Source organism: Triticum urartu, chromosome 1A (assembly GCF_056163025.1).
Source record: "Triticum urartu cultivar PI428250 chromosome 1A, HENAU_Tu73, whole genome shotgun sequence".
Lineage (NCBI taxonomy): Eukaryota > Viridiplantae > Streptophyta > Magnoliopsida > Poales > Poaceae > Triticum > Triticum urartu.
In genome coordinates, this window is record NC_141873.1 from 63,603,948 (window position 1) to 63,621,987 (window position 18,040).

Sequence of the window (18,040 nt, forward strand, 5' to 3'; positions counted from 1 at the left end):
CTCTTCCCCCCACCATGCCATGTCTGCCGTGGACTCGTGGCTGTTCTGTGCCAAGCTCGCCCGCCAATTTATGAAGGGTTGGGGAGCGAACCTTGGTAGAGACCTCCACGAACGCAAGAAAGCCCTCCTAACTGCCATCTGGGCCTTGGACACCCGCGTGGACACTTCCAGGATTCCCACGGATGAGTGGATGCTGCGTTACGATCTTGAGGATCAGCTCTCCACCATCTATACGGATGAAGAAGCTTACTGGAGGCTCTGTGGTACCCAATGATGGGTGCTTCGGGGAGACACTAATACGACATACTTCCAGGCGATCGCGAATGGGCGGCGATGACGGAACTCCATCCATTGCCTTTGGGATGGAGATTCCTAGCTTGTCCGCCCATCGGACATTCGTGCACACGTAGATGGCTTTTACAAAGACCTATTCTCCCCCACCCCTTAGGGTGGGGCCGCTCTGGCCCCCGACACCTGGTCGGGTGCCCAGTTAGTGTACGACGCGGCTAATGCCGCCTTAGTTGCACCGTTCTCCGAGGACGAGGTCCTCGCGCCGATTAAGGGTATGAACCCCTCCTCGCCCCCAGGGCCGGATGGACTGCCAGTGTCCTTTTTCAAAGCATTCTGGCAGACCATCAAACCGGAGGTCATGGCCCTCTTCGATGAATTCTTCTCGGGGACCATGGACCTCGGGCGCCTAAACTATGGAGTCATCACTCTCACCCCCAAAGTCACGGGTGCGACTGACATCTGCCAGTTCTGGCCTATCACTGTGATCAATGTGATATTCCGGATCCTGGCCAAAGGGTACACTAATAGGGTGACCCTTTTAGCTGACATAATCACTCATCCCAATCGATCGGCCTTCATTCAGGGGCGATTTATTCTGGATGGGGTGTTGGTTTGCCACGAGGTCCTTCATGAAGTCCGCTCCAAACACCACCGGGCGGTCTTCCTGAAGCTTGACTTTCATAAAGCCTATGATACGATTCACTGGCTCTTCCTTCCGGAAGTTTTGCTCCGCAAGGGCTTTGATGACCGCTGGGTGACCAGAGTTATGTAGCTCGTCTCCTACGGTCGGACCGCCGTTAACATTAATGGTGAGATTGGTCCCTTCTTCCCCACGCTTTGTGGGGTTCGCCAAGGTGACCCGTTCTCCCCGTTCCTGTTTAACATGGTGGTGGACGCCCTTGCGGCCATCCTGGACAAGGCCAAATCGGCGGGCCATATCCACGGCGTGGCCCCCCACCTAGTAGGAGGGGGAGGGGTCTCCCTCCTCCAATATGTCGACGACACCATAATAATGGGCGAGGGCTCCGCGACCGATATTGCCAGCCTGAAGTTTCTCCTCCTATGCTTTCGGTAGATGTCCGGGCTCACTATCAACTTCGATAAGAGCGAAGTGATGATTCTGGGATACCCGCTGAACGAGGCCCAGGGCATTGCTGATCGACTTAATTGCCACCTGGGTACTTTCCCCACGACGTATTTGGGGATACCCATTAGTGACTCGCGACTCACCATGGCGGACCTCCGCCCAACCGTGACCCGGATGCAACACCGGGTCGAGCCATGGAAGGGACGGTGGCTCCCGAAGGCGGAGAGGGTAATCCTCATCAACTCCTCGCTTGCCAGCCTCCTCTGGTTCCTCATGAGCTTCTACAGCCTGCATGAGACGCTCCATGAGGAGATCGCCAAGTACCAGTCCATGTTTTTCTGGGCAGGCGAGGGGGACAAGCAGAAGTACCATATGGTGAGCTGGTCTGACATTTGCAAACCCAAGGACCAGGGAGGTCTGGGGATCCTCTCTTCTCGGTGCATGAACTTTGCTCTCCTGACCCATTGGCTCTGGCGTATCGCCAACGAGGAGGGCGGCCTCTGGCTCACCATCATCCGAAATAAGTACCTTCAGGGCCAACCTTTAGCTTTCTGCCAGCGCTCGGGTGGATCCCAGTTCTGGCAGGCGGTGATCCAGCTTCTACTCGTGCTCCATATTGGCACGTCCATCTCAGTGGGCTCCGGGTCCTCGACCCTGTTTTGGTTCGACCGCTGGCTAGGGGACTCTCCCCTGGCTGCCCGCTTCCCGGTCTTATTTGCCATTGCGGTTGTCCCCCGGATCTCCGTCGAGACGGCCCTTATTGACTTAGGGTGTCTCGCCTTCCGGCACCCCTTTGGCCCCCTTGAGGCGGACGAGTGGGACTCCCTTCTCCAAGACATCGCTCTCCTTTCGATGGACGTTGAGGGTGCCCCTGACTCCATTTCTTGGCATTTGGAGCCCTCCGGCCGCTTCTCCACGAAATCTCTATACGCGACCATTGCTCCTTCGTTGGCCCCTGAGCCTTTAGCCTGATCTGGGACATTCGCCTTCCCCTCAAGATCAGGATATTCCTGTGGCAATGGATCCGGGGACGCCTCCCCTTTGGGGTTGAAGTCCGCAAGCGCAATGGCCCAGGAGACGGGATGTGCCCTTTGTGCGGCACGGTGAAGGACTCGAACCACATCTTCTTTTCCTGCTCCACAGCCCAGTTCTTGTGGTCCTGCTTCCATGAGACGGTTGACGGACATTGGTGCAACACCAACTTCCCCGACTTACTGGCTGAGATCCACGCCTCCCCCCTCGCTACCGCCATATTAGATGGCTGTGCATTGGGGTCCTCGCTTGGACGCTTTGGAACATTCGCAACAAATTTGTTATTCAGAAAGTGCCTCTTCGACGTGTGACTGACGCGATCTTCAAAATGTGTGGCTATTTGCAGCCTTGACGGCCACTTAGCCACTCCCAGGACCGGGACGTCATCAAAACCCTCCTCGCCGACCTTCGATCGATGGCCTTCCGCGTGGCACCTCTGTTTCCGCCACCTCCGCCGGAGCCTGATTAGACATGATGCGCGTGTTGCGGTGTCTGTGTATGTTATTTGTTTCTAGGACTTGTTGAGCTGTGCCCTCAGCACTAACCCTTTTACTACTTTATTTGTGTGAGACTTGTATGTGTGTATGAATCTTGTTGAAAATTTGGTTCAAACGATTTGCTTTATATAATATAAAGCGGGACGAAAGCCTTTTCCGAATACAACCGTTGCCGCGGGGCAGCCGGCAGACAGAGGAGAACGCCCCCGCGAAAAGTTCCGTTCTACAGAGCCGCACTCTGTTTCAAACCCTTTCTCCACTTGCTTTCCACAGTTCTCCGCCTCCGCCCCACCGAAGCTAGGGTTTCCGGTCGGAATCGCCGCGAGAATGCCGGCCAGCGCCGCCGAGGCCGCCGCGGAAGGCGAGGAGAAGGCGGCAGAGGCTGGGGGCAGGGAGCTGCTGTACTGCGGCACGGTGCGCTTCGACATCATGGGCCGGAAGGTGAAGGGAGGGAATGAGGGCAGAGGCAACCTGGTGTCCCCGACGCGACTGCGCCCTCTCGTGGGCGTGGACATCCGCTTCGTCGCCTCCGGCTGCGGTGAGTTCCTTCCTCCTCTCCTCCGCGTCCGAGATGAGCTCCTTACTTTCCTCCACTGTATTTCTTCATCTAATGTACTCGCCCAGTTTGTGCGCGGAAATGCCTGGATTGGCGGATGGTCATACAATTTGTGGAATGATGCCAAATGCTAGAATCGATTTATGGTCATAGCGATTTTGCTAATGGATTCCTGTATTTTGCTTGCCAGCGGCTTGCCACTGTGTTGCTCTGAGTGCTGACGGCCGTTGCTTCTCATGGGGTCGAAATGAGGTATAAGTATGAGTCGATGCCTAATTTTTATTCGGCTTCTTGCTTAACACCTTTTATATCTAGCAGAATGGGCAGCTGGGACATGGGGACACTCTCTTGCGTAACCTGCCAACTGTTGTTTCTGAACTATCAAAGTAAGATAATTGTCTGCATTGCCCTTCATTTTATTTTTTCAAACAGGTGTATATGGCATTGTTGAATCCAAGAATATATATACCATCCAATATAGTTGGACTACCTAATCCAACAGTGTTATATGTTTTCTCGACATGTTTCTAAATGCTAATTAGCAGTTATCAATTCTGCAGATATAACATAATTGCAGCAGGTGTTGGAAGAAAACATACAGTGGTCGTAACTGACGAAGGGAAGTCCTTCGCATTTGGTGACAACAAACATGGACAACTGGGGACCGGTTCACTGAAGAGTGGTTGATACCCTTGCCTTTTCTTTATCTTTATGATATATGACACAACTAGAAGTGCACCAAATGCAACTCTTGTGTGGAAAACTCACTTTGTGCTTGGAGAAATTGTGGAAGCATCTGCTTGGAGCATACTCTCAATTTTTTTGACATTTCCAGTGGGTTGCTTGATGAGACATTAGTACTATAATCTACAGTGTTCTTGTGTCACCTATTTTTAGAATCTTTGTTAATATGTGGCAGACATTTCAATTTTTTCTGGTACCCATGTTATCAAGATTGATTTAGATTTCTACCTTTTTTGGGTGACAATGAAACGTCAAAACCATATACTTGAGCATACAAACTTATCATAGTTCAGGATGATGGGGTAGTTCTGACAACTTTTTGGAGATATGACCGTATGGGCAGCTCATTTTCCTGTTTGATTCTTACCCTGTTGTTACGAAAAAGGGTTTCCCCCCGCTTTATATTATAAAGCAACAGCACCAAGCATCCAACAAGTCAAGATCGGTACCTGAGTTGTTCTATATTTGCTGCAGGAACTGTGGTGTCGCCAGTCCCCTGCCTTGTTACTAAAGCGACTAATGCTGTTTGTGGTGCTGACTTTACTGTCTGGCTGTCATCAGTCGAGGGCTCTTCAATACTGTATGGCCTCGCTGAACTACAAAACTTAAAGATTAGCAACCTCTTTCGTCTTTCAGAATAAGCAAAAGGCTTTGAGCGTCTTTTCATGATAACATCTTTTGATTAGTATCTGCTTTGACTTCAGTTAGTGATTTTGTTCTTGTTCGTCCAATTTTTGAAGCAGTATTTTATTTTTCTGTGCTATTTAGGACAGCAGGTCTTCCCCAGTATGGCCAACTTGGTCATGGAAGCGACAATGAGGTTTATTTCTACTCTGTAACATATAGCACCTACTGAGTTTGCATTCATCAGTAATTGTGATTTGATTTGTGATATTACAGTATAATGCCAAAGTTTCATCGGTAAGTCTAGTATATGATCCCCAGCCCCACCCCAGGGCAATAGCTGCATTTTCTGGGAACACTGTTGTCAAAGTTGCATGTGGAACAAATCATACAGGTTCATTTCCTTTCTTTCTTTCTCTTGTTAATTTGAATCATCAGGATCAACACTGATATTAACACCTTTGCTATACTTGGATGTGCAGTTGCAGCTGATTCATGTGGCTTTGTTTACACGTATGTTCCTTCTCCGCCATTAGTTTGACACTGTTACAATCCAGATAGTTATGACTACTATTGTCTCTATACGTGTTGTATCAAGTCCCTTTCTGCGTACATAGATATGATTCCTTCAGGTCACATATTTATGTTCTCTCACATAATTCTTTTTTTTTACCAGCTGGGGTTTTGGTGGATATGGAAGGTAACCTATTCTTGCCATGTGTCTCACCGTATTCAAGATGTATCCTACGTTGTTCACCTGTCCACTTTCTTATTACATAGGTTGGGCCACAATGAACAGAAGGATGAGTGGCAACCACGCCTTGTTGAAATATTTCAAAAGAGCAATATCCTGGGTCCCAATGATATCATCTCAGCCGGTTCTGCAAGTTCTGCCTGCACTGCTGGCGGTATGATGCATATATATCTGATGCACATGCTATTTTATCATGCTACTCTGGGATAAAATTACTACATGAGTTTATTGCTTGGACTATATGGATAACTATAATAGGAAAAGGCAGTTTTGAGAATATACTTTGGCCGGATCACATATGGATCAAACAGCTCTTGTGATTAGTTTACCTTGTACCTTAAGCTGGTATTTAGTTTTGTTTGTGTTGCATGTCTTGGTGAGCTGATTATACAATTCAAACATGAGATGGCATGATTCTTGAATCATCCTATTTTTCATCTGCAAGTTAGATCTCGTCTCGCCTATAATTGGAAAATAGTTTTTTTGCGAATGGAAAGGAGTATTGGTGCTATACCTTGCACTCTGTCAATCAGATTCGTGTTCTGTTGACTGTGTTGCACTGCTGCAATATTATTATTTTTGAATAAAAGGGTGGACCTTCCAAGTCCCATTTTTATTAAGTACGAGGCCACAGTAGCAGTAGCTGTGCCAGAATATCAAAGTTTTGAAACAGTACCAACATACTGTTGCAATATTTATGACTGCTATATTTTAATCATTGGTCGTTTGGTTTGATTTTTAGGTCGCGGGCAGCTGTATATGTGGGGAAAGGTGAAGAATTCAGGCGATGAGTGGATGTATCCAAAGCCAGTTATGGATTTAAGGTTCCTTGCAAACTGTAAAATACCATAGTGATGAACAGTGCCCTCGATGGCTAAACTCTGCTGTTCAGCTATTCTTATAACCAGCTTCCTGTTGAAATAGTATTACACTCAATTATCTTTTTAATAGATGATTTGTTTGCTTCAGTGGTTGGAACATCCGCTGCATGGCTTCTGGTAACATGCACCACACTGTTGGTGCAGATGATTCTTGCATAAGTTGGGGCCATTCTGAATATGGAGAGCTTGGTTATGGTCCAACACAAAAGTAAATCTATTTAAAATGCTAATACTATGTGGAATAGAAGTCTTGCAACCTTCGAGATTTCAACCATTGAACTTCTCTTACCAATTATGTTGTGCATTATGTAACAGGTCATCTGTAAATCCTAAAAAGGTTGACATTCTTGAAGGAATGCATGTTACAAGGTAATTGCGTGAAATCAGCATGTGAATGTAGTCCCATCCTCTGTTCATACTATTATTTAGTACTAAGCTCAGAATACTTCTGCAGTGTTGGTTGTGGAGTTGGGATGTCTCTGATCGTTGTTGACAGGGCAAATGTTGGTGGTAAGCTTGACCAGGTAAGTAAATGGGCTTTCATGCCCGAGCTGTTTACTTGCTTCAAGTTATGGATAGATTAAAATTTAATGCAATTTATTATAATTATTTGTGATGCTAAAGCTAAACAAAAGAAACGAGTTGAATAAATCAGCAGCATGACTTTGGGTCATGTAGTGACTAGTGAGTTATGTCTGTTAACATGCATGAAACATCTCCTAAACAACTGAGTCAAAGCATATTAATATTAGTGACAGAGCTAGGTCATCAATGAGACATTCTAATGACGAGGAATCAACTTTCAGGAGGTTCCATGAAAGAGAATTATTGATCCACAAACGTTTTTAGGGAAATTGTTTGTCAATTTGGAAAGTGCCATTTACTCATATACCCGCCTCCCTCTTTTCTTCGGTTGTCAGTTGTCACGTCTTCTAGTGCTTAAATTGACAATAACATGCTTCAACACCCAAGATTAGGAATGTGACTACTGACTAGTTTACTCAGTACCTTCTTTTTACGGGAATATTTGAGGACTTGATTGAAGAGACTGGTTTTTGTTAGAGAGAACTGAAAAGACTAGTTAAGTTAACTATACCCCGTAATATCAATGTGTTCGTTACATCTCCTTTCATTACCACGGTCTAATAATATATGTATTATTACTTTTGTCTCAGCTGGATACTTTTGATGGTGATGCTGATGCTGTCTTTCAAGGTGTGCATTTCTCTTATCCATTTTTAAGATGGCATAGTATTAAACTTCAATTTGTCTGCAAACTTTTTTGAAATTTGATGGGCAAATCATTCTAGTTTTGCTTGGTCTGTTGCAAATGAAATTATTATCCTTGCCCAGTATATTCAGTATATTGAAACTAGGTAATTGTTACTTGGTTTTTTTAGAGAACACGAAAAAGCTCTACTTTCCTCCGCGCCGCAATGGGAAAGGAAAACCAAATACAAATACGAGCCAACATCCTGCAGTCGATGAAACAGGTACTTGCCAGGTTTCCTATCTAAGTTCTCTCGTACAGTAATCATCCTTGTAGCCAGTTTTCCTATATAAGTTCTCAATTTGTATATTTATATTCAGACGTCATCAAAACATATATATGATGCATGTATCTCAAATCTTGTAATATGAGATTAAACAGTTAAATACAAAGCAAACATGAACATTATATGCTAGAAGGATGGTAGTGAAATCATAACATGGAGATTCATCATGAAATTTAGAAGTTTTATAAAGTGCAAAAGGAAGCAAGTAATAAGAAAGATCAAAACTTGAAACTGATGTAGTGTAGTACCGAGAACTGATGTATAGTGTAGTACATGATGCACAGGTTACCATGCCCATTACTCGCCTTGTGCCACACTTTTCAAGCCTAGTTCAAGCTGGCCCAAGCTTAGCTTAGAAAACTATCGGGTAGGTTGTTGGTCATTATTGGGTTTGGCCTGTTCACGATAGAATTATCTAGGCAGCAGCGACCGCCACAGATTCAGGTTGACTGGTTTTGACATCAAGTATTCGTCCTGCTAATGTTGATCATAATGTTTTCAGCTCAACATTAGGCCCCTAAGTAGATATATGTTCTCCACTGCTATCCTTTCAGCTCAACAATTGGCCAATCGTTTGCTGCATTTTTGTCTTAAAGTTTCCTTCTTATGTTGGCACTACGTCAAGCACCAGCAGTTATGATGCATGAAATTCTGGATCTTATTCTCGCACTCGAATAACCCGGCACTTGTGCCATGTTGTTGCTGGTCAGCCCCTTCCTACCAAGATTTGGGCAACTGATCACAGATCTCATGCTATTCGCTATCAGACCAGAAAACAGAGACCCCACTAGTGTGAAAAAGTAGTCAAGGTCCATTGCAGTGGTACTCTTTGTTCCACTGAATATAGTGGGCTCTGTTTAGCTTACAGCTTCCTGATTCATTTATTTTTGTCCATCCAATTCTGGTGCTTCATCCCAAACTGAGGCCTGAGCATGGGTGGTTTTGGACCGTTTCACTGCAGAAGAAGAGACGTCCGAGGCGGAGCAGGTCACCAAGGCGGCATCTCGCACCACGAATTCACGGTCCAACAAGCGCAAGAAAGCCTTGGGACATGCAGAAGCAGAGGACGAGGACGAGACTGGTGAAGTGCCCGAGGAGGCAGAGTGTGGCAGCCATGGCCGCGGGCAGTCTACAAGAAGGGGCAGAGGCAGAGGCAGGGGAGCCAAGACGGCGACTCCGGAGCCAATGCCGTCCGGTAGGGGCAGAGGCAGGCCCAAGAAGGGGAGCCCTGGCGCTGCTCCTCCGGAAGCGGAAAGCTCGGGACGAGGTGGAAAGAAGAGCGGGAAGCGAGGGAGGCCTCGCAAGTGATCCGCCGGATGAACCTCGGGCTCGCCAACGTTTTTTGGGTTAGGCTAGATGGCAACGAGAGTGGTTGCTAGTCGTTGGTGATGCCATGCCGAGGTAGTACGTACGTGCCGTGGGGCCTGGCTATCCCAGTATCCTGTAATATGGTTTTGAACTACTACTGATCTGATGGGGATGCGAAGGGCTAGCTATGGACACTGTAAGGCACCGGCGATGATGCTATGAGCGACTGATGGTCTATGAAGGAATGAACGAGTCATCCTGCATGAGTTTTTCTGGAAGAATGTATGCAGAGCAAAGTGATAAGAACGCTCAGTTTTATCAAAAGACAAACACGTTCAGGAAGAAGTCTGTACTTTTCTTTTTGAACTGAAAAAAGAGGTCTGATACACCGATAAAAACGTCGGCATCAGGCCATCGAACTTACAGCGCCCGTCTTCGATACCAAAATAAACGCACAAGATCGATTTAGGGTGTGTTTGGTTCAAGTTTTGAACAGTAGTCGCATTGCATACACTTCTTAACCCAGCTTGGTTGAGCAAAAACAGCCCCAAATGCGTCATCTGCAAGTTGTTTGGTTGCCTGCATCGAGGGTCGCTGCATTAGGTAATACGCAGGTGCGGTTTGTTTGGTTGCCTGCATTAGCCCAAGTGGCACATGAACACGGTGTTTGGTTGCCCGCATAGGGTGTGATTAAGAGTTAGCACTTGCACTTAGCACACAGGGTTAAGAGTTAGGCAGAGGGAGGGGGAGAAGAAATGCAGTGTGCGCCGGCCCGTGGCGACTGCGATGGATAGTGGCTATGGCGCCGTGTTTGACATGACGAGCATGGAGTCGGCGACGAGCGACCCCGTCGGCGGCACGGCGAGCGACACCGTCGACGAACTAGTTGCGGTGCTCGCGCAAAGACAGTCGACAGAGGAGGAGAATGCAGTGCTCGCACCATGGTATCGTCAGTGCAGTGGACGAGAGAGGAGGCCGAGATGATCGACGTCGGGAACGACTCCAGTGTAGTAGGGCGAGAGAGAGGAGGCCAAGATGATCGACCCCGTCGGCGGTGCGGCGAACTGCAGTGTGCACGAAGGCAGAGGACACAAGAAAGCAGTGTGCACGTCATTGCACCGTCAGTGCAGCAGAAGGACGACAAAGAGTAGGCCGAGATGAGCGACGCCGGAAACGACTCTAGTATAGTAGGACGTGGGCAAGGAGATCAAGGGAAAGAGTTTCGGCGTCGAGAGGAACGAATAGGAGAGCTCTGAGTAGAGGACAGAGGAGCTCGACATGGCAGCGTCAGTGCAGTAGACTGCTGTTCATAGAGAGATGAAGCTACGATCGTCGAAACAAAAACTTACAACACGAATGTTGTGAGGAACTGCGAGATTAGGCTGTTGGTCAAAGGAAATTTCAAATGATCGATCGTGTGCGACGAATCTGACAAAATTCGTTCAGAATAGCTCCAAACGGGAACACGAGATTAAAAACTTACAGCCGACGAAACTACGAACCAATCGCCTGAATGGAACCGTAGCATCAAGGTGCATCTTTTTCGTGTAGAACTTATCTCGAACCGAAGCACCATTATGTAGATCAGAGGGGCGTAAAAAAAAAGATTAGGGAAGAGCTTACTCGAGGTTGAAGAAGACACCATATAAACAGCCCGCATCTCTGCGCTTCCGCTCGGCATGGCTCTAGAAAAACTGCCAATTCTTGAGTTTTCAGCGAGGCAGGCTTAAAAATGCTTTAAGTTTCATGTTATGCAGGCCCAACAATAAAACCAGGCAACCAATTAGTCCATTCCCTTTCCGCGCGGGTCTCGTTGGGCCTTCCTGCACGCATCCAAACACGCCCTTAAAGACCCGAGTACACGCTGGCCGCCCGGTTACAAAGGCCACCGGAATCAATCAAACCCACCACGCCATGGCGGCCGCCGGCGCAGCATTGCCGCACGGTGATGGAGGATCCCTCGCCGCCGCCGTTAGATGACTATGTTGTCTTCTTCGAGCGCACCGTACCGATGCTCGACGTCTCCGTCGTCGCGTCGCACGGGCGGTTGCTGCTATGCCGCAGCCGGAGCCGCTACTACGTGTGCGACCCGGCGGCCAACCGCTAGCTCGCGCTCCCGCCGTCCAGCGCCGCCAACTCTGCTCTCCACTGGAACTTGGACGCGTCCACCGGGCGGCTCGCGCTCACCGTCGTCCTCCTCGTCCGGCGCAGGCGCCGACGCGTACTGGTGGATACCTTCTCGTCTGCGACCGGCAGGTGGGACACCACCGAGCTCGCCGCGCCCAGCGCCGCCCGCTGCCTGCCTGCCGTGTCCCCCGGCGTCCACGTCGGCACGTGCTTCTACTGGCTGAGCCAGCGCTGGCGGGACGGCCGGCATGTGGGCCACATTCTCCGCTACGATGCCGCCCGGCCGGTGGTCGCGCCTCGGTGCTGCGCGAGCCGCCGCTGGCGGAGGATGCCAAGGGCCGCATGGACTGGTCGCTGGGCTCGGTAGGCGGCAAGCTCCGCCTGTGCGCATTTGACATCCGCGACAAGGGAATGTCGATGCGACCCCACGACGACAACGTGGAGGGCGTGCATGGCGTGTGGCTGATGGACGCGGCGTCGGCGTGGCGCCGCGTGCACGAGGCGACGGTGGAGGACCTGTGGGCGTCCCACATCGTAATGCTGTGCGGCTTGGAGACGCCGGTGGACTTCGCCGGCGCGTGCAGCGAGCTCATTTTCGTAGTGAAATGGAGAAGGCTGTGGCGGTGTGACCTACGGAGCGGCAGCAAGTTGGAGCTCTACCGTCGCACGGGCAGCGGACGGCTAGACGCACTCTGCCGCCACTACAATGCGTTCCCCTTCTTGAGAAACATCTATCTTTACCACTTGAGGTGGTGATCAAATGGTGCTCCATTTAAGGTGATAATGCAACGTAACAGGTCCATTCTTAGGTTTATTTTGAGTTACTATAGCTTTATAGGACTTCAGGGACTATGACTCTTTTTATTTGGGTTTTTTTTTGCTTTTGTAGATTTTTCACTTTGACAAGAAAAACACAAAGGTTCTCAAATAGGGTTTTTTTTCCCTCGGCTATTGGCTTATGAATCAATATTGTTATATGATGGTATAAGCCAAAAGCCTAAGCAAAAGAAACACCTATTTAGAATATTTTTTTGGCTTTTTTACCAAAATAAAAAAGCTGCTAAAGCAAAAGTCCAAACAAATAGGGCCTATGTTGAGATTCAATTTAGATATACTAGTTGAGTGTACATGTGTTGTGACGGAACAATAAACTTAGATATTGAACCATTGTTATATTTTCCTCTAAAAACAAATTTCACAATGTGTGCACCAAATGCAACTTATACATGTTGCAATAAAATATGGCTTTGTACTTACTAAGAGAAAATCCAACCGTTCCTATAAAACCTTTCTGTAAGGGCATCTCCAACGCGGACCCTCAAAGCGCCCGCATACGTCCCATCCAACACGGTTTTGTATCGGTCCGCCCGGTATCCGGACCACGTTTTTCCCGCAAACCGGAACCAAACCGGGGGGGGGGGGGGGGTGGGGGGGAGGGGTTGCAGAAGTCCGGACATGATACACGTTGGACTCTTACACCCATGGCCCACCCAAAAGAAAGACGGAGTCCGCGCTTTTGTAGCTTCTTGCTCTATTTCTACGGCAAAATCTATTGGAAATATGCCCTAGAGGCAATCTCGATAAGTGTTTATTCTCCATGCTATAATTGTATTAACCGAAAACACAGATACATGTGTGAATACATAAACAAACACTATGTCCCTTGTAAGCCTCTACTAGATTAGCTCGCTGATTAAAGATGATTAAGGTTTTCTAACCATAGACATGAGTTATCATTTAATAACGATATCACATCATTAGGAGAATGTTGTGATGGAACATCGGCGTCATTGAAGTTGATAAGTGTTTATTTAGTTTTCATTTTTCTGTTCCTTCTTCGATTCTTTTTTTTTCATCAGTTTTTCTGTTTTTTTGTTTCAGTTTTAATTTTTTTCATCGATTATCTTTGTTTCGTTCTCGCTTTTCACAATTTTTTTTGTTTTCTTCCTTTTTTTCTCCATTGTGTTTCAATGGTTTCCTTTGTTTCTTTCTCCTGTTTTGGGTTTCTTTGTTTCTTTTTCTTTTCTACACAGTTTTTCTCTTGTTTTCGTATTTCCTTTTCTTCTTCGGTTTTCTTTTGTTCATTTCTTTGTTTTTTAAGAAAATGTCTACATTTTTGTTACGCATTTTAGATTTTCTGTACACGTGAAGAACATTTATTTAATACACGTTTAACATTTTTAGAATACAAGATTAACATTTTTTTCAAATACATGTTGCAATGTCTATTGTTTTTATACACATGATACATTTTTTATATACATCCAGATCATTTTAATAAAGGCTTAACATTTTATATATATATGATTAACCATTTTTCTAAATATATGCTTTGATGTCTAATTTTTTGTGTACACATCGTACATTTTTGTTATAGAGCCGATAGATTTTTTATACATTTTTAACATATTATTTATACAAGTTTAACATAATCTAAATACGTTATTAACATTTTAACATATACTTTTGAATATCTATTTTTTCTACATATTATATATTTCTTGTATACATCAGTTACATTTTTTGTATTACACCTTCAATATTTTCCAAATACATGATCAACATTTTTCAAAACTTATTTTTTGATACTCTTTTCTATACACATTGTACATTATTTGTATATAATTTTTAATATATGGGAAACATTTTTTCTGTAGACATTTAACATTTTTTAATACATGCTAACATTTTTGTAACATTTATGTAAAGTGTTTTTTGAAACATATATATTTAGAATACATAGAAGTATAAAAAGGTAAACAAAGATAGCAAAAATATGAAACAAAAAGGGTAAAAAAAATGAGCCACTAACCTCCCGTGTATTGAGCTGGCTCATTTGGGAAGGCGCCTGGTTACGCATGCGCTAGTTGGACCGGCCCATTCCCAAGCTCCTTGAGACGAGAGCTGACTCTGTCTTGCTTGGGCGCCCTATGTCTCGCATTAAAGGAGCTGTGAGGGTATTTCCAGCCGCGTTCCCAAGAAGGCCCCTCAGTCGTTTTTTCGTTCGCTGGTGTTAAAAAACCGATCTAGTCACGCATCCAAGAGCCTAGTTTTCGCCGGCTCGGGCCGAAATTGACGTCGGCGGACCCAACCCGAACCCGGCGCGTTGGGGGTCGCTCGAGGGCGCCGGGCGAATCATTTTTGGCGCGAAGAGCCGCGGCCCGCCGCGTCAGCGACTCTACTTTCTTCTCGCCCCTTCGTCGTCCTCATCGCCTCGTTTCCCACGACGAATCAATACCAAATCTGCCGCGCGCTACCGCGTCGGTCAGGCTCCATTGATGCCTCACGGGCGGCGCAGTGAAGACTAGGCGACGCGTTCCTTGGCCGCCACGCAATCACGCCACGCGTAACGCGCCGGCCAAGCCTACCACGCGGCGTCTCCGCCTATAAAAGCCGACTGCAAGCGCGCCGGAGAGACTCACCCCGATCATCCACCGACGACGCGCTCATTTCTCCCCCTTTCCTTCTCTCGCCGTCACCAGTTGAGAAAGTATGGCCGAGCGTTTCCCACGCGACGGCGCGGCGGCGAACGGATTCGGGCGCAGTCATCTGCACGAGGACGAGGCTCGCCTCCTTTTCGAGGCTGAGTACCCGGTCCCGCGTGTGCCCGGGGCGTGGAGGATCAGCGCCGGCGGCGTGCCGGTGCCCTCGGTACCCACCGGCGCGGCGCGGCGTGCGGAGATCGCACGCATCCGCTCGTCCCTGTCGCGTGCGGCGAGGGAGGGGCCCCGGTACGTCCCCGACAGCCCAATCTGGGAGCCGTACTTCCGCCGCCGGCACGACGAGCAGCTCAAGGCCACCAACGGCGTCGTGCCCTCCGGCAGGTTCAACGCCGCCGGCCGGCGTCGGTGGTGGGGCGTGCCCGGGCGCACGTTGGAGTCCGTCCTCGAGTACAACGAGGGCGGCAACACGCCGCGCCTCGAGTACCCTGCTCCCCCGTCCTTCTCACGCCGTCGGGGCCGCCGAGGAAGCTCCTGGACGCCGAGGCGCATGGAGACCGGGGTGTCCTCTTCCTCGTCCGGCGGCTCTCCCTGCCTCCACTTCCGCCCCGTCAAGCCGGAGCCCCAGGACACGCCTGTCAGCGCGCGTACCCGCAGCTCCGGCGCCCTCGTCGAGCCCAAGGTGGAGTCCAGCCTCCCCCCGGAGTACGAGGAGATAGCCCGGCGCGGCTTCTCCGACGAGGACGCCATGCGATGGTCGCGTGACGACTACGTGCGCGAGGAGATGGTCCGGCAACGCCGGGTCCTGGAGGAGATCGCCGCCCGCAAACGTGGGCGCGAGGACGAGGACGGTGTCGTCGTCCTCGATAGCGACGACGACGACGCCCCCGGACCGTCCACCCCGCCGCGCCAACCGAGGGAGGGATGCAGCAGGGACGGTGGAGGCGTAGGTGGGGGCGACAACGACGACGACGGTGACTACACGCGGTTCTACAGCAGCCTCCTTGGCATGTAGAACCGCGTGGGCGGGCGGCGAGGCGGGCGGCGAGGGAGACGGCGGGGGTAGCCCGCGGTAGTTTTTTTTTTCTTTTTTGTAAAATATGTTTAAATTTGAACGAACTCGCCCGTGTTTGCGTTGTGTTTGCGCCGAATTTGAACATTTTAAAAACCCGTGGGGGGCCGCAACTGGGGGCATCACGCCCCCAGTGCGCGGTTTAGCGCCGGTGCGCCCCCAGGGGGCGATTTTTTGCCCCTCTTGGGGGCCAACGGCTGGAGATGCCCTGAGAAGCGATCGTTCGGGAGCCTCCCAAGGGTCACTTGGGGGTGGGTTGATAGCGTGCCACTTGGCGCGTTCTCAGCCGCCGCCACGTGTCGCACTCTGGATGCTGCATTTGGTTTTGTTTTTTTCACACGCATTTTCTTCTTTTTAGATGGTTTTTTTTACCTTTTTCGGTTTTTCTTAATTTTTTGACTATAAAAATTATGTGAGAACACACTTTTTTTTGCAAGAGGCATGGTTTTGCTTTCACTAGAGGCACGACCTTGCTTCTTGAAAAAAAATCGTTCCATGAAAGGCATGGTTTTGCTTTCGTGAGAGGCATAATTTTGCTTCCGCGAGAGAAACGACAGCGCCTCGCGGAAATGAAAAATAACTCCTTTTTACCTTTCGCGACTCTCAGAAACGAAAAAAACGTATCTTTTCTTTTTCCTTTTGCCAGAGTCACGAACGTGCTGAAAACTTATTGACATGTGATCTAAGTTTGAAGATCTCGACTCGAGGAATCCAACGATGAAAATGATTCCAGGTTTGGACGCACGGCTTAAGAGATAAAACGTTTTCAAGAAATAGATTTACAAAAAGAAAGAAAAACTTCTTAGCAGCGCGTCACTTGTCACAACCTGAAAAATTAAAATGATCTTTAGAAGAAGTACTCCTTAATTTGGGATTTCGGACAAGACAGGAGCGAACCCCCCACTGAAGCGAACTAGTTCGGCTGGCCCACGCACGCGCGAAACACCAGTCTTTTTTGTTCAGTTTTTTTCTTCACGCCTTTTCTTTTTCTACTTTTGTTTATACTTTAAAATATTCTAAATATATATAATGCAATTTTTTTAAAAAATGTTGAACAAATATTTGAAAAAAGTCTGCACAAGTATTTGAAAAAGTGTTAAACAAGTATTTGAAAAAAATATTGATCATGTTACTCATGTATATAAAAATGTTGAACAAGTGTTTGAAAATGTTGATCATGTATATAAGAATGAAGAATTAAAAAAAGAATAACCAAAAAATGAAAACCAAAAAAGAAACAAAATAAACCAAAGGAAAAATGTTGACCATGTATTCAAAAAATATTAATCTTGAATTTGAAAAATGTAATCAAGCATTTGAAAAATGTTGAAAACATGTATAGAAAAAATGTCACATATTAGAAAAATGTTAAATTTTTATTGAAAAAGTGTTAAACTTGTATTAGAAAAATGCTGTTGGCATATACAAAAAATGTTGAATGAAAACCAGAACAAATAATGAAAACAAAAGAAATGAAAAAAAAGAAAAAACTTAAGAAACAAATGCAAAAAATATGGAAAAAAATGAAGAAGAAAATAGAAAACAAAAAAACGTGAAGGAAACTGAATAAAACAGAAAAAGCGGTAAATAGGCTCTTTTAGATTAATCGGATTTTTTTTGAACATCAGTACAGCCACAAACGCTCATATACATACGCATATATACTCACCCCTATAAACACATACACACATACCTTACCCCTATGAGCACCTTCGAAAGATTGAGCCGTCATATCATTTTGAAAATTACGAAGTCATCATAGACACCTCGTCGTCGACGGAAACGTCTCCTCCCACTGAATACGCATCGCTGGAAATCCTGAAATAAATACAAGCAATTTGCGGGTAATTTTCTGTGTTTCTTTTACTAGCTACGTGGGCGCGAATGGGTCGGTCCAATATGACGCGATGGAGGAAAAACCTTCAGCGAGAACCCCCACGTTGTCACGGGCCTGGGCTTCGATCTCGGCCCGTACTACAGTGGACTGGGCCATGTCCATGTCAGTTTGGGCCTGTCGCTTCACGCGGAGCGAAGCCAGCCGTTGCGGCAGGGCAGAACACCCCGCGAATGG

General features: G+C 47.5%; 1 protein-coding gene across 1 annotated transcript; it reads left to right on the forward strand.

Annotated features, from left to right (window-relative positions):
* Positions 1-3,099: 3,099 nt before the first annotated feature.
* LOC125546630 (uncharacterized) lies at positions 3,100-9,575 on the forward strand. Its single transcript, XM_048710812.2, has 17 exons — positions 3,100-3,445; positions 3,654-3,715; positions 3,782-3,849; positions 4,024-4,145; positions 4,682-4,787; positions 4,976-5,027; positions 5,108-5,225; positions 5,314-5,344; positions 5,508-5,531; positions 5,612-5,739; positions 6,328-6,409; positions 6,555-6,674; positions 6,782-6,835; positions 6,921-6,990; positions 7,642-7,681; positions 7,867-7,959; positions 8,984-9,575. Exons 1-17 carry the CDS (start codon positions 3,235-3,237, stop codon positions 9,328-9,330), a joined length of 1,728 nt encoding a protein of 575 aa, XP_048566769.1. The 5' UTR covers positions 3,100-3,234; the 3' UTR covers positions 9,331-9,575.
* The last annotated feature ends 8,465 nt before the right edge of the window (positions 9,576-18,040 follow it).